Below are 13,292 nucleotides of genomic sequence, written 5' to 3'. Positions count from 1 at the left end.
CCCCTAAAGATAAACCTTTACATGTGTCTTTCCTTTCATTCCAGTCCTCCAAATGAGCAAATTCCTAGTTGAGTTGACTTCTCAGCATGAACAGTCATGAAGTTTTCCAATCATGCTGAGCTCTCAGCTAATGGAAGTCAGGAGGTTTCCACCAAGGAATCCCACAACCTAGCTGATCCTTATTTAGATGCAGGTAGACTTGGATTTATGACCACAGTGGAGCCAAACGTTTCCGTTGCTAAGCCTGACAGGTGTTAATCGAGCTTTGTCCCGTTTTACAACCATTCCTGCCTCGGTTGCTAAGTGAATCACTGCCGTTGTTAAGCAAGTACCCTGGCTGTTGAGTGAACCTGGCTTCCCCGTTGACTTTGCTTGTCAGAAGGTCGCAAAAGGGGATCCCTTTGACCCATGGACACTGCAACCGTCATAAATATGACGGAAGGGACCTTGGAGATCTTCTAGCCCATCCCCCTGCTCAAGAAGGAAGCCCTATAGCATTTCAGACTTAATGGATGTCCAATCTCTTCTTTAAAAACCTCCAATGATGGAGCACCCACAAAGTCTGAAGGACAGCCCTTCCACTGATTAAGTGTCCTCACTGTTAGGATGTTTCTCCTTAATTCCAGGTTAGGTGGCTGTAGAACGGAGCGGGATGGAATGGAACGGAACAGAACAGAACAGAACAGAACAGAACAGAACAGAACAGAATAGAATAGAATAGAAAATATGGAATGAAATGGAATAGAATATGGAATGGAATAGAATAGAATAAAATATATGGAATGGAATGGAATAGAATGGAATAGAATAGAATAAAATATATGGAATGGAATGGAATGGAATGGAATGGAATAGAATAGAATAGAATAGAATAGAATAGAATAGAATAGAATAGAATAGAATAGAATAGAATATATGGAATGGAATGGAATGGAATGGAATTTAGAATAGAATAAGAATAGAATAGAATAGAATAGAATAGAATAGAATAGAATAGAATAGAATAGAATAGAATAGAATATATGGAATGGAATGGAATGGAATTTAGAATAGAATAAGAATAGAATAGAATAGAATAGAATAGAATAGAATAGAATAGAATAGAATAGAATAGAAAATATGGGAATGGAATAGAATAGAATATATGGAATGGAATAGAGTAGAATATATGGAATGGAATGGAATGGAATAGAATAGAATAGAATAGAATAGAATAGAATAGAATAGAATAGAATAGAATAGAATAGAATAGAATTATTTATTGGCCAAGTGTGATTGGACACACAAGAAATTTGTCTTTGGTGCATAAGCTCTCCGTGCACATAAAGAAAAATAAAATAAAATACATTCCTCAAGAATCATAAGATACAACCCTTAGTTATAATCATAGGTTACTAATAATCAATCAAATAATACATAGGTTACTAATAAGCAATCAAAAACATACTAGGAAAACAAACAAAACTATGTAAATTGTAAAGATACAATTTATATTTAAGGATGCTGCAACCGTTACACGTGTGAAAAGCAATGCCGTTTTTCAGTGCCGTTGTAACTTTGAACAGCCACTAAGCAAATTGTTGTAAGCTGAGGTCTACCTTCAATGATGGACCTTCTTCCGTGCCCAGAAATAATCTCCCCCTCTTTTCTCCTGCCCTCAATACTTTGACAGTGGTGAACACGAAGGGAGCCGGCGGATGAAAACAGAATTATTGGTGCAGATGGACGGCTTGGCTCGCTCCGATGACCTTGTCTTTGTTTTAGCCGCTTCCAACTTACCCTGGTAAGAGAGCCAGAGAATATGTTTTGAATACATCTGCCTGAGCCTCTAAACACAGATAAAGATTTTACTTACCCAGAGCAGTAAAAGCCCTCATATTTGGCAAAAGCCTTCTAAGATTAATTGGGGGCTTTGAGCTTCTTTGTTAGTATTATTATTATTATTACTGACATTTTGCTTCTGCTTCGGTTCTTGTTCTTTGCACCAGAAAGTACATAATCCTTCAGAAGATCAGCGGATGCCAGAGCAAGCCAAGCTGCTAATATTTAAAAATCAACTTGATGGCCAAGTTATTTACTATAGTTAAGCTAAAGAAGCATTCTCTGCGGAGAAACTCTTTAAGGTGCTTAAATCGTCTGGCGCTTAGAAAAATATGTTCTCTAAAAATAGGGAGAGTTTGGTTTTATTGGAATTACGAGTGCTAAAGTTTGAGGATGAAAATCTCTCTCTCTTTTTTTAACGTGAAGATCCAGTTGGGATCAAAAAGGGCTGCAGTAGGAAAAAAAAAATGGCTTTTGTACAAAAGTAACAAAGGAGGAAATGACTCCAGATCCTTTTTTTTTTTCCAGGATCACAGCACAAAACACTTTCCAAGCAAAGGGCTATATTATTCCTGAGATCTGTGTGAATTGACAGAAATTGATACCGTTTTTTACACACACACACACACACTTCGAGATCTGTGTGTGATTTGAGAGAAATTTGTGTCATTGTTATAATGGCCTCCCTGCTGAGGGGCAAATGACATGGGTTTTGTAATTTGTTAACATAGTTAGTTCATATTTTAATTTGATTTGTTTTCTCTTTTTTAAAAGGATGTTCAGGTTTATGAGCTTTTAATGTCCCTAAACTGGTAAATATGCTGGAGACTAGCTCCAAAGAAGAAAAAGGTCGTTAGTACAAATTGGGGTCTGGTTTTTATCTCTTTTGTGAATTCCAATCAATTTTTTTCTCCTTAACAATCACACGCCCCTTCTGACATTAGACCTCCTTTTAATGAACACGTGTCATCTTATGGGATGAAAATATGTAATGGGTTTGACTACATGTAACTGATGGTCTCTGCAAAGGGGAGGTGTTGTGGTTAGCCGGCAGCAGGTGCGGATGGCTGAGGAGAGCGAGGACTCAGATGAAAGGCCAGGACCATTAGGAAGTAGACTGCTGCCTTCAGAGATTGTGGGGGCTGGCAGCAGCGATGAGGAGATTCCTGAGGAGCCTGTGCCAAGTGCGCGTGCACACAGGATAGCTCGTAGGAAAGAGTAGTTACAACAGCACGGGCGACTCGGGAGTAAGGCTGCAAAGTACTGGCCCCTGTCTCAAGAGGATAAAAGCTAGCTGTGAAACGAACGTATTTTGCAGAAGGCAAAGACGTTTTGAAACTCCAGCCTCGTGGACATTCCAGTATCCTGAGTTTGTATTTGAAGATTCTTGTATTGCAAATTATTTCTTGTCTGTTATCTTTTGGCAGTCTTGCACAGTTTGGCAAGGCTTGTGCATATCACAGCTAATTATTTTGTAAAAGCATTACAAGGTTTCTGTTCCCTTTGGATTGTGTTTGATTTGTTGGAAAAGGGCGTGGGTCAGAACAGGAGGTGACTTTTACCCTGTCCAGTCAACTTTCCTCTTGCATTTTCTATGCTGTGTTAATTATAAAAAGGAATGCAAGGTGGATCTCAGGGTTCTCTCCTTTTCGTAGGGAGATCCCACTTTATCAGGGTACCCTAGTAAGCTGCTTTTAAATGATCTTCTGACTCAGTCACTTTGTGGGGAGATAAACTGAGGCAGAACCTAGGGCCGAATTTGGCTTTCGCTGCACAAAATGAACTTATGCTGATACTCATGGCATCATTTGTGCGGTGATAGAAAGTCAGCTTATTTGGTGACCTTTCTTACCACAATGGTTAAGCGAATCACTACGGTTATTAAGTTAGGTTGTTAAGTGAATCTGGCTTCCCCATTGACTTTTACTGGTCAGAAGGTCGCAAAAGAGGAGCGCATGACCCCAGGATGCTGCAAATGGTCATAAATATGAGTTCGATGCCAAGCGCCTGAATTTTGATCACGTGGCCATGGGGAGGCTGCAGTGGCTGTAAGTGTGAAAAATGGTCATCAGTCACTTTTTTCAGTGTCGTTCTAACTTCAAGTGTTCATTAAACAAATGGTTGTAAGTCAAGAACTACCTATAATGTAGAAATGGCCCTTGTCAGAAAGCAAAGTCCTATTTCAAGGGCATGTTGGTGTTGGATAAAGCCAGCCTGCTGCTCTGCTCTAGCTACCCCACACTTTGAGCATGTAACAGCTTCACACCTGGTGTCATGCCCCGTTGGAATCTGATTCCAAGGGGGAGGTCGAGCAGCTGACAGGGAGTGGGATTGTGGCTCCGATGGCTATGGAGGAAACTGGGGAAGGGCACAGTCTGGCTGGGAAGACCCAGGCCCACCCCCTCTTCATCCTAGGGCACACAGGGAGGAATGGAGAAGGGAGCAACGTGAGTTGCATGGGTTACGGGGGAGAAAAGGGCCCTGATTCCCTTCATTAGCTGCAGCTGGGAAAACAGGATTTTAAAAAGGTGTTTGCGCACAGCACCTTGCTGGAAGCAAAGCGTGCATTATCTTCATTTGTCAAGTCTTATCTGGGTTCTGGCACCCTCCCAACTGTGTGTGTTTCGTTATCTTTTGAAGTATTAATGCCTTATCCTGCCCTGTCTTGTTAATTGCTGCAGCTTTGTGGTTTGTGTTGGTTTTTATTTATAATTTATATGTACTTTGGGTTGGGACTGAATTTCTTCCCTTTAAAAACTGTTCTTGGGAGAGTTTTTTCTCCAGCCGATGATAACTGGACATTGGGGGCCAAGTTGGAGGTATTAAAGGGACTTTACCTACTTTTGTGAGTTTGTTGCTTTTTTGCCACGCCCCTTTGGGTCATCACACCTGGTCACTGAAAACAGAGAAGAAGAACTGGCTGTATTCTAAAGCATGGTGCATAAGCTTAAACTCCATCTTTCGTGTGTTCACCCTGATGGTCTATTCATACATCAGCTCTTGGCTCGAGTGAAGCCATGGTCATATGAACAAGCTGTCAGGATTCCGGCGATTGCCCTAATTAAATCATAAGCCTCCAGCCAAGCTTCAAAAAAAACTTCAAAAGATTTATTAGGAGCAACAGGCCGGCATGACCTATATAAGCCTAAGTGCTATTGCTATTGCTATGACCTGTATGAAGCTGACTTTTGAGACACGTCGTTTACAATCCCCTATGACCCTGTCTTCCCTCCCCTCCCCTGGATGTATCATAATTCAGCTTCTCCAACGAAACATGTTCATGGGTTGGGTGGTCTTCACTCACATTCTCCAATAAAGGATTTTCGGGGCAGAATACCCGGTTGCCTAAGTTACAATCTTTGTGAGATAAGCTTGGAATGTGCTTCTGATTTTATTTGCCGTATGGTCCTTCAGGTCTTCTCCTCCTCCCCCTCCCTCTGTCTCATGGCAACTTGGAAACAGGCATAAGAATGTTTTACAAGTTGACACAAACTTTGCCTCTACTGGTTCAGTTCTGGTTTGGGTGGTTCCCTAGTTTTGGTGCCTTTTCAAGAATCTTTTTACTGCTTATACTTGAGGGAAAGAGTCCCGAGATCCTCTCGCTAATAGAACCGTGTCCAAGGATCCCTTATTCCCTCCTAGGGAACTGGATCTCCAAGGATCTCCTTACTTCCTCCTAGGGAACTGGATCCCCAAGGATCTCTTTATTCCCTCCTAGGGAACTGGATTATGCCATGCTGCGCCGACTGGAGAAGAGGATTCTGGTCGACCTCCCCAATCAAGAGGCCCGGAAAGCCATGATCCAGAATTGGCTTCCCCCCGTGAGCAACAGTGGAGGAGTGGAGCTGAGGACGGAGCTGGATTATACTTTGCTCAGCCAGGTGAGGAAGAAAGTCACCCAGGTTATCCAGGGTTCTTAGGAATGACCCTCGTACAGGAGTCAAGGAATTGATAGAGCAGGGGTTGTCAACTTTGGCCACCTAAAGATGCGTGGACTTCAACTCCCAGGATTCCTTAGCCAGAATAGTAGAATAGTAAATCTTTATATCTCCCTTTTCTCATCTTTCTCACCTTCTCATCTTTCCTATTCTCCTGTTGGTATCTTATAATTTATCACAATGTTTTTATTGTATGGTTTAGAAAATATGATTTATTATTTTGTTATTTTTATGTACACTGACAGCTTATGCACCAGAGGCAAATTCTATTCTATTCTATTCTATTCTATTCTATTCTATTCTATTCTATTCTATTCTATTCTATTCTATTCTATTCTACCCTACCCTACCCTACCCTACCCTACCCTACTCTCTATTCTATTCTATTCTATTCTATTCTATTCTATTCTATTCTATTCTATTCTATTCCATTCCATTCCATTCCATTCCATTCCATTCCATTCCATTCCATTCCATTCCATATTTTCTATTCTGTTCTGTTCCATTCCATTCTATTCCATGTTTTCTATTCCATTCTATTCCATTCCATTCCATCCCATCCCATCCCCGTATATAAAGGTAACCAGGCCACCAAAAATACGGTGGCTGGACACCATCAAAGCTGACACCAGTCAGAGTATAGAACAACTCAGGGGACCAGGAGATGTGGAGAGACCTGGCCCATAGAATCACCAAGCATTGTTGGACATGACTGTATGGATACCATCATCATCAACATCTTAAAAGTTGAGAAAAACTGTTTATGGAGGATAGAATGCTTACTGGTATTGTTGGTTTGGTGGGACCATCACTCCTAGGAACAGTTAATTACAGACTGCGGGGAACAAGGGCACAGGGCTTCCCTTCTTTGAGGTCTTCCTAAAGGCATCTCGGGTGGCCTTCAGCCAAGATGGGGAATGGGATAGGCTGCTGGTCTGATCTGTGTAGATCTTGTAATGTTCTTGTCAAGGGTTCCAAGTAATAAATCCATAGCAAGCAAGACTCTAAAGACAGATATATTCCTCAAAGAATACTTTTATTGGAATTATCATATTGGCACATATCGGGTGAAAACCGACTCTGAAAGTTCCCACGGTTTTCACTTAATTAAAAGTAAAAGTTTTTCTACTTTCTCAAAACAATCAGTCAGATGGTCCAATCATGGTAGTGATTGGTGGCATCACACTGCCTTCCTTCGACCAGGTGTGAGAATGTCCTTGGTTCCCAAGAGAAAATGTGTTGTTTTGGCTACAGACATCCCAGCTATCTCAATTCCCCACTTCCTGTCCCTCAGCTCCAGTGTGGCAACACTGAAGCAGTCAAAATGGCTTCAGCCATGTCAGCTGCAGGGTTGGCAGTTTATCTTGATGTTCTTGTGGTGGCAAACAAGCTCGTCACCAACCTCTTGTCCACCATAATATGATCCATAGGACTGGTTCCATGTCGTGATGCCCCTGTCAGAATCTGATTCAGAAGGGGAGGCAGAGCAGCTGACAGGGAGTGGGAGTGTGGCTCCATTGGCTGTGGAAGAAACTGGGGAAGGGCAAAGCCCGGCTGGGCAGAGCAGGGGAGAGGTAGAGCAAGGGAGCGGGGATTCAGAGAAAGACCCAGGCCCACCCCCTCTTCATCCTAGAGCATGCAGGGAGGAATGGAGAAGGGAGCAATGTGAGTTGCATGGCTTACGGGGGAGGAAAGGGCTCTGATTCCCTTCATTAGCTGCAGCTGGGAACACAGTGTTTAAAAAGGGAAGCTGCACACAGCAAGTTGTTGGGAGCAAATCATGAATTATCATCAAGGCTTATCTACGTTCCTGGCGTCTTCCCAACTGTGTTTGCTTTCAAGTCTGCAATTTCTTCTCCTGCCCTGTCAAGTTAATTGCTGCAGTGTGGTTGGTTTGGATTTTTAGTTACAGTTTGTATGTATTTTGTTTTTGGACTGAATTTCCTCCACTTAAAAGTCTGTTCCTGGGAGAGTTTTTCTCCAGCCAGAAGGTAAGCTGGACAATGGGGGCAAAGTTGGAGATCATAAAGGGATTCTTATTGCTTATCTGACTAAGTTGCCCCTTGTGCTCAGGAGTCCTTTTGGGTTGGGTCCGAAGTGGCCCGATGTAGAACCCATCCCCGTAACCTGTCTTCCTCTCCATCCTTTCTTAATCTAAATGCTAGCTTGGCAACTAAGCCGCAATGGGAGACCTCTGCAGAGGTAAGCACACGTGTCTGTGTATGTTTGTGTTATTAGGAGACGGAAGGCTACTCGGGTTCTGACATTAAGTTGGTTTGCAAAGAGGCAGCCATGCGCCCTGTGAGAAAAATCTTCTGCGCCCTTGAAAATCATCAGGCAGGTACTGCAAAACCCTCTTGAGTGTTTGAGTTGAACAGGTGCTCAGAGTCAAGCAAGCAGCGATGTCTTAGTTAGGTTAGCTAGGAAGCGTATACAAAGGTAAATGGTAAATTTACAAATCTGCACCAGCAGATGGCGGCGTTCTGTTTGTTTCCAATTCAGATTTACTCAGGGTTTGTAAACTCTCTTCCCATTTGGTCAGTGATATAAAACAGGGGCCTCCAACCTTGGCCACTTTTAAGACTTGTGGACTTCAACTCCCAGAGTTCCTCAAGCCAGCAGTTGAAGTCCACAAGGCTTAAAGTGGCCAAGGTTGGAGGCCCCTGGTATAAAACATTCTAAGATCACACAGGTAGTCCTCAACGTACCATAATTGAGCCCAAAATTTCTATGGCTAAGTGAGTTTTCCCCCATTTTACAGCATTTTACAGCCTTTCCTGCCACAGTGGTTAAGCGAATCGCTGCAGTTGTTAAATGACTAACGTGGTTGTTAAGTGAATCTGGCTTCCCCGTTGACTTTGCTTGTCAGAGGGTCACAAAAGGGGATCACAGGACCTTGTAACTGTCATAAATATGAGCCAGTTGCCAAGCATTTGAATTTTGATCACCTGATGATGTTACAACGGTTGCAAGCGTGAAAAAGGGTCCCAAGTCACTTTTTTCAATTCCCTTGTAATTTTGAATGGTCACTAAACGAACTGCTGCAAGTTGAGGACTACTTGTAGAATCCTAGGGCCAGAAGGGATCTTGGAGGCTTTCTAGTCCAACCCTTAGTCCGGTATTCTGGGCGAGGTTGGGCTGCAGCTCCCCAAAACTTGCAGTAGGACAATGCAGTAGGCACACATTAACGGTAAAGGTTCCCCTCGCCCATACATGCCAGTCATTTCCGGCTCTAGGGGGCGGTGCTCATCTCCATTACAAAGAAGAGCCAGCGCTGTCCAAAGACGTCTCCGTGGTCATGTGGCTGGCATGACTAAACGCTGTTAAGGCGCAAGGAACACTGTTACCTTCCCGCCAAAGTGGCCCCTATTTTTCTACTTGCATTTTTACATGCTTTCGAACTAGCAGGTTGGCAGAAGCTGGAACAAGTAACGGGAGCTCACTCCGTTACCCGGCACTAGGGATTCAAACCGCCAAACTGCCGACCTTTCTGATCGACAAGCTCAGCGTCTGAGCCGCTGAGCCACCGCGTCCCTATAGCATACATTGGATATATTGGATATACTGGGGAATGAGATAGGAATAAAATGATACCCACCCAGAATGAGAATCAGTTGTGGGAACCAGAACAGGACTCAAGGCGTGAAGGTGTTGTTTGGAGGTATCCCTTCTATGATCTCTATGATCTTATTCAATGATGTTATGAGCCACGGTGGTGCAGTGGTTAGAGTGCAGAACTGCAGGCTACTTCTGCTGACTGCCAGCTGCCTGCAATTTTGGCAGTTCGAATCTCACCAAGCTCAAGGTTGACTCAGCCTTCCCTCCTTCCCAGGTGGGTAAAATAAGGACCCAGATTGTTGGGGACAAGAGGCTGACTCCGTAAATCGCTTAGAGAGGGCTGTAAAAGCACGGTGAAGCAGTACATAAGTCTAAGTGCTATTGCTATCTCATCATCTTTTGGGTTACATGCCATTCAAGAGGAGATCCAAGTTACTAGAGTATATATGGGTTAATGAAAGAAAGAAGGATGAAATTTTAACATAAATAGAGGGAAAGACATAAATAAGAGAAATATAATTACAAAGACACATCTTTGAATATTACAAAGGTATGGTAAGAAAAAAAAGTTAAAACAAGAGATAGAAATAAGAGGGGAATAACAGTGTATATATGTGTGTCTGTGTGTATACACACACACATAAATATACCAAGATCTATGAAAGAATAAGAGGGAGGATTAGAAAATAAAGGGCGTAAATAATATGAAAGGTAATTGGAAGTAATAACACTATGTCTATTTGTATTAAAATGTATGATACCCAGGTATTCCACCATTCACGCAATGATATGTACAAAGAATATAAACTAAAAAACTTGACATTAAAAAAGAGGGGGGAAAGGAGATCTGTGTAGTTTATTGACCATTGATGGACCGATTTTGGGTGGCACTTCAGTTTCTAATTGGAGATCTTCTTTCTTCAGACAGTGGAGACTTACCGGTGATCCACTTGGACACAGTCACAACTGAAGACTTCCTGGATGTCATTTCTCATACCAAGCCCTCTGCTAAGAACTTAAGCCAAAGATACGTTGATTGGCAAAGAGAATTTGAGTCGGTTTGAGCTTAGTTTAAGATCTGGAACAATCATCCATGTTTCCAGCTCCTCCACCCCACCCAACCCATTTCTTAAGAGTTTTGGGGTCTTTTTAAAAAACAAAGAGGAGGAGAAACGTGTCACTTTTCAAACTGGATACTGAGTTTTGATGATGGAGAAGAGGCCACCAATGGTTACTTAGAGAAACCTCCTTATATCTTTTCAGTTTTAGACTCATACGCACAACAGAAAAAAAAATATTTTAGCACTTTTGCCCTTTTTAATTTTTGTAATTAAACATGACCGGCCATTTTTATTCTCGTATCAGCTAGAAGATTTTGGGATCTGTTTGGCTGGCTTAATATTTGCTGCTACACTTTTCTTCCTTAGTGGAAGCAGATAGTAGGACGTGATTAAGAAAGACATTAATTGGGCCTTCTTGGGCATCCTTGTATTAAACCGGTAGATTTTGAAGAATATCCTTGAAGAATAAACCACTTTGGAGTCTCAGAGATGTCCTTTTGGAGGCTTCCTTACAGTGACTAGCAGGGCTCCTCTCTCTTCCCTTGGTCATCAGAAGACTGAAAATAGACAAATATCTATGGGGATACTCAAGTCCTCCAGGTCATAGTTGTCCCAAAGGTGATTTTTTTCAAGAGGCACCTGGACTTTCTGGGGTTTTTCTTTGAAGATGTTTCGCTTCTCATCCAAGAAGCTTCTTCAGCTCTACAGAAGCTGAAGAAGCTTCTTGGATGAGAAGCAAAACAAAAAGAAATCGTCAATGATTTCTTTTCGTGACTTGTACATGTATTCCAAATCTAAGCTCACTTAGCCATAGTCTGTGATAATGCTGAATTTTTCTCCTATCCACCCTCAGGAATTCTTGAGAAATCTGTTATTTCAGTACGATCAATATTACAATTACAGTTTTATAGTTCAGGAGCCCCCCCCCCCAAAATAATAATCATAAAGGGCTTATATAGTTTATCTTCCAAATGGACTAGGAAAGCTATTTACCGTTGTTATAAAAGACCATTTGTGGGTGTTACTACAGTACATGCAGGCTGAATGGGGCTCCTTTTAAACTGCTACCTCACATCAGAACTATTATTTTTTTAAAAAACCCCAAAAAGCAAAATATATGTCCCTCTGGTTTCCAAGCTATTTCCCCCTCCATGTTTAAAATTGAATGAGGGAAGAATCCCTCCCAAATGGAACAGGGGATATAATAGAAAATTAATAGGGTCTAATCAAGTCTTATTTTAGACACCCCCTCCCCCAGCCTACAAGCTAGTCAGAAAATACGTATTCCTGTTAATAGGACTAATTAAAACATCTGCAGCAGTGGTGGGATTCAAATTTTTGTACTACCGGTTCTGTGGGCAGGGCAGGGCTTGGTGGGCGTGGCAGGGGAAGGATACTGTAAAATCTCCAGTCAGAGGTGGGATTTGCCGTTTTTATCGAACTATTCAACATTTCTGCTCCTGGTTCTCCAGAACTGGTCAGAACCTGTTGAATACCACCTCTGATCTGAAGATCGCAAGCAGTGGTTTACTCTTTACTTGCCACCTCAAAACCAAGCCTGGATCATTATTAAAGATTAGCAGAAGTTTAATATATGGCAGCGATCCTCAACTTGACAGCTTTAAGACTTGTGGACTTCAACTCCCAAAATTCCTCCTCCGGTGGTGTCATGCCCCTGGTGGAGTCTGACTCTGAGGAAGAGGAGGAACAGCCAACAGGGAGTGGGAGTGTGGCTCCAGAGGTGGTGGAGGAGGCTGGGGACGGGCAGAGGCCGACTGAGCAGTCAGAGGAGGATCCAGGCCCATCCCCTATCCATCCTAGGTCACGCAGGGAGGAGAGGATCAGGGAAAAGCAAGGTCTACTCAAGAGGAGATTACCATGATCCTCCTTGTGGCTTGCAGTTGAGAGCTACGCATATAAGTTTGCAACTGCGCAGTTAGAATTGCTGAAGTCAATTTAGTATTCACCTTGAAAGAGGTTTATCTTCGCTGGCGTTCTTCCCATGGAATTTTCTCGGTTATTTTCCTGGAGTTTATAATTATCTCGGCTTGCTTCGGAACTCTCATCAATGCGGTTTGTTTTGGTTTTATGTTTGCCTCATTATTTACTTTTGTGACTTTAAACTGTGCTTAATAAAACAGTGAAGTTAAGTTGAAGGCTTTACCAGACTTTAATATGTTTTGGGTTTGGGGTTATTTTGAGAGACTACGGGTCATCACAGGTGGTCATGTTAGCTCAGGAATTCTGGGAGTTGAAGTTCACAAGTCTTAAACTTGCCAAGTTTGAAGACCCTTGGTATAAATGGCAGCCCACTTAAAATGAAGCATCACTGATGCAGCTCTCCTGGTTTAAATTGGGAAGGAAGGATTTATGACAACTTATGGAAAAGCTCTTGATGTTTTACGATTAGGCACTTACCGGAGAAGATAATGTGTTTTGTTTGTTCTTCTGAAATAAAAACATTCTACAGGTGAAACTTGAAAAATTAGAATTCATTTATTTCAGTAATGCAACTTAAACGGTGAAATTAATATATGAGATAGACTCATTACATGCAAAGCAAGATAGTTCAAGCTGTGATTTGTCATAATTGTGATGATGATAGCTTACAGCTCATGAAAACCCCAAATCCACAATCTCAGAAAATTAGAATATTACATGCAATTGATAAAACAAGGATTGTACATAGAACAGTATCGGACTTCTGAAAAGTATATGCATGCATATGTACTCAGTACTTGGTTTGGGCACCTTTTGCAGCAATTACTACCTCAATGCAGCGTGGCATGGAAGCTATCAGCCTGTGGCACTGCTGAGGTGTTATGGAAGACCAGGATGCTTCAATAGTGGCCTTCAGCTCTTCTGCATTGTTCGGTCTCATGTCTCTCATCTTTCTCTTGGCAATGCCCCATAG

The 13,292-nt window shown here is 42.2% G+C and overlaps 1 protein-coding gene across 3 annotated transcripts in view; it reads left to right on the top strand.

Annotated features, from left to right (window-relative positions):
* The window catches only part of KATNAL2 (katanin catalytic subunit A1 like 2), a 45,352-nt gene extending 34,490 nt beyond the window's left edge, over positions 1–10,862 (top strand). For 2 of the 3 annotated variants that reach the window (XM_087927528.1, XM_087927529.1), the window contains exons 13-16: positions 1,673–1,783; positions 5,540–5,702; positions 7,998–8,100; positions 10,242–10,862. In XM_087927528.1, coding sequence (XP_087783654.1) covers positions 1,673–1,783; positions 5,540–5,702; positions 7,998–8,100; positions 10,242–10,381 — 517 coding nt within the window. In that variant the 3' untranslated portion in view covers positions 10,382–10,862. The remainder of the gene's footprint in view (positions 1–1,672; positions 1,784–5,539; positions 5,703–7,997; positions 8,101–10,241) is intronic. The other variant, XM_087927530.1, reaches the window with a different exon arrangement.
* The last annotated feature ends 2,430 nt before the right edge of the window (positions 10,863–13,292 follow it).

The sequence above is a fragment of the Pseudonaja textilis genome, chromosome 2 (genome assembly GCF_049901715.1).
Source record: "Pseudonaja textilis isolate UNSWEBS1 chromosome 2, rPseTex1.2, whole genome shotgun sequence".
Classification (NCBI taxonomy): domain Eukaryota; kingdom Metazoa; phylum Chordata; class Lepidosauria; order Squamata; family Elapidae; genus Pseudonaja; species Pseudonaja textilis.
This window is presented reverse-complemented; position numbering and strand designations above follow the sequence as displayed.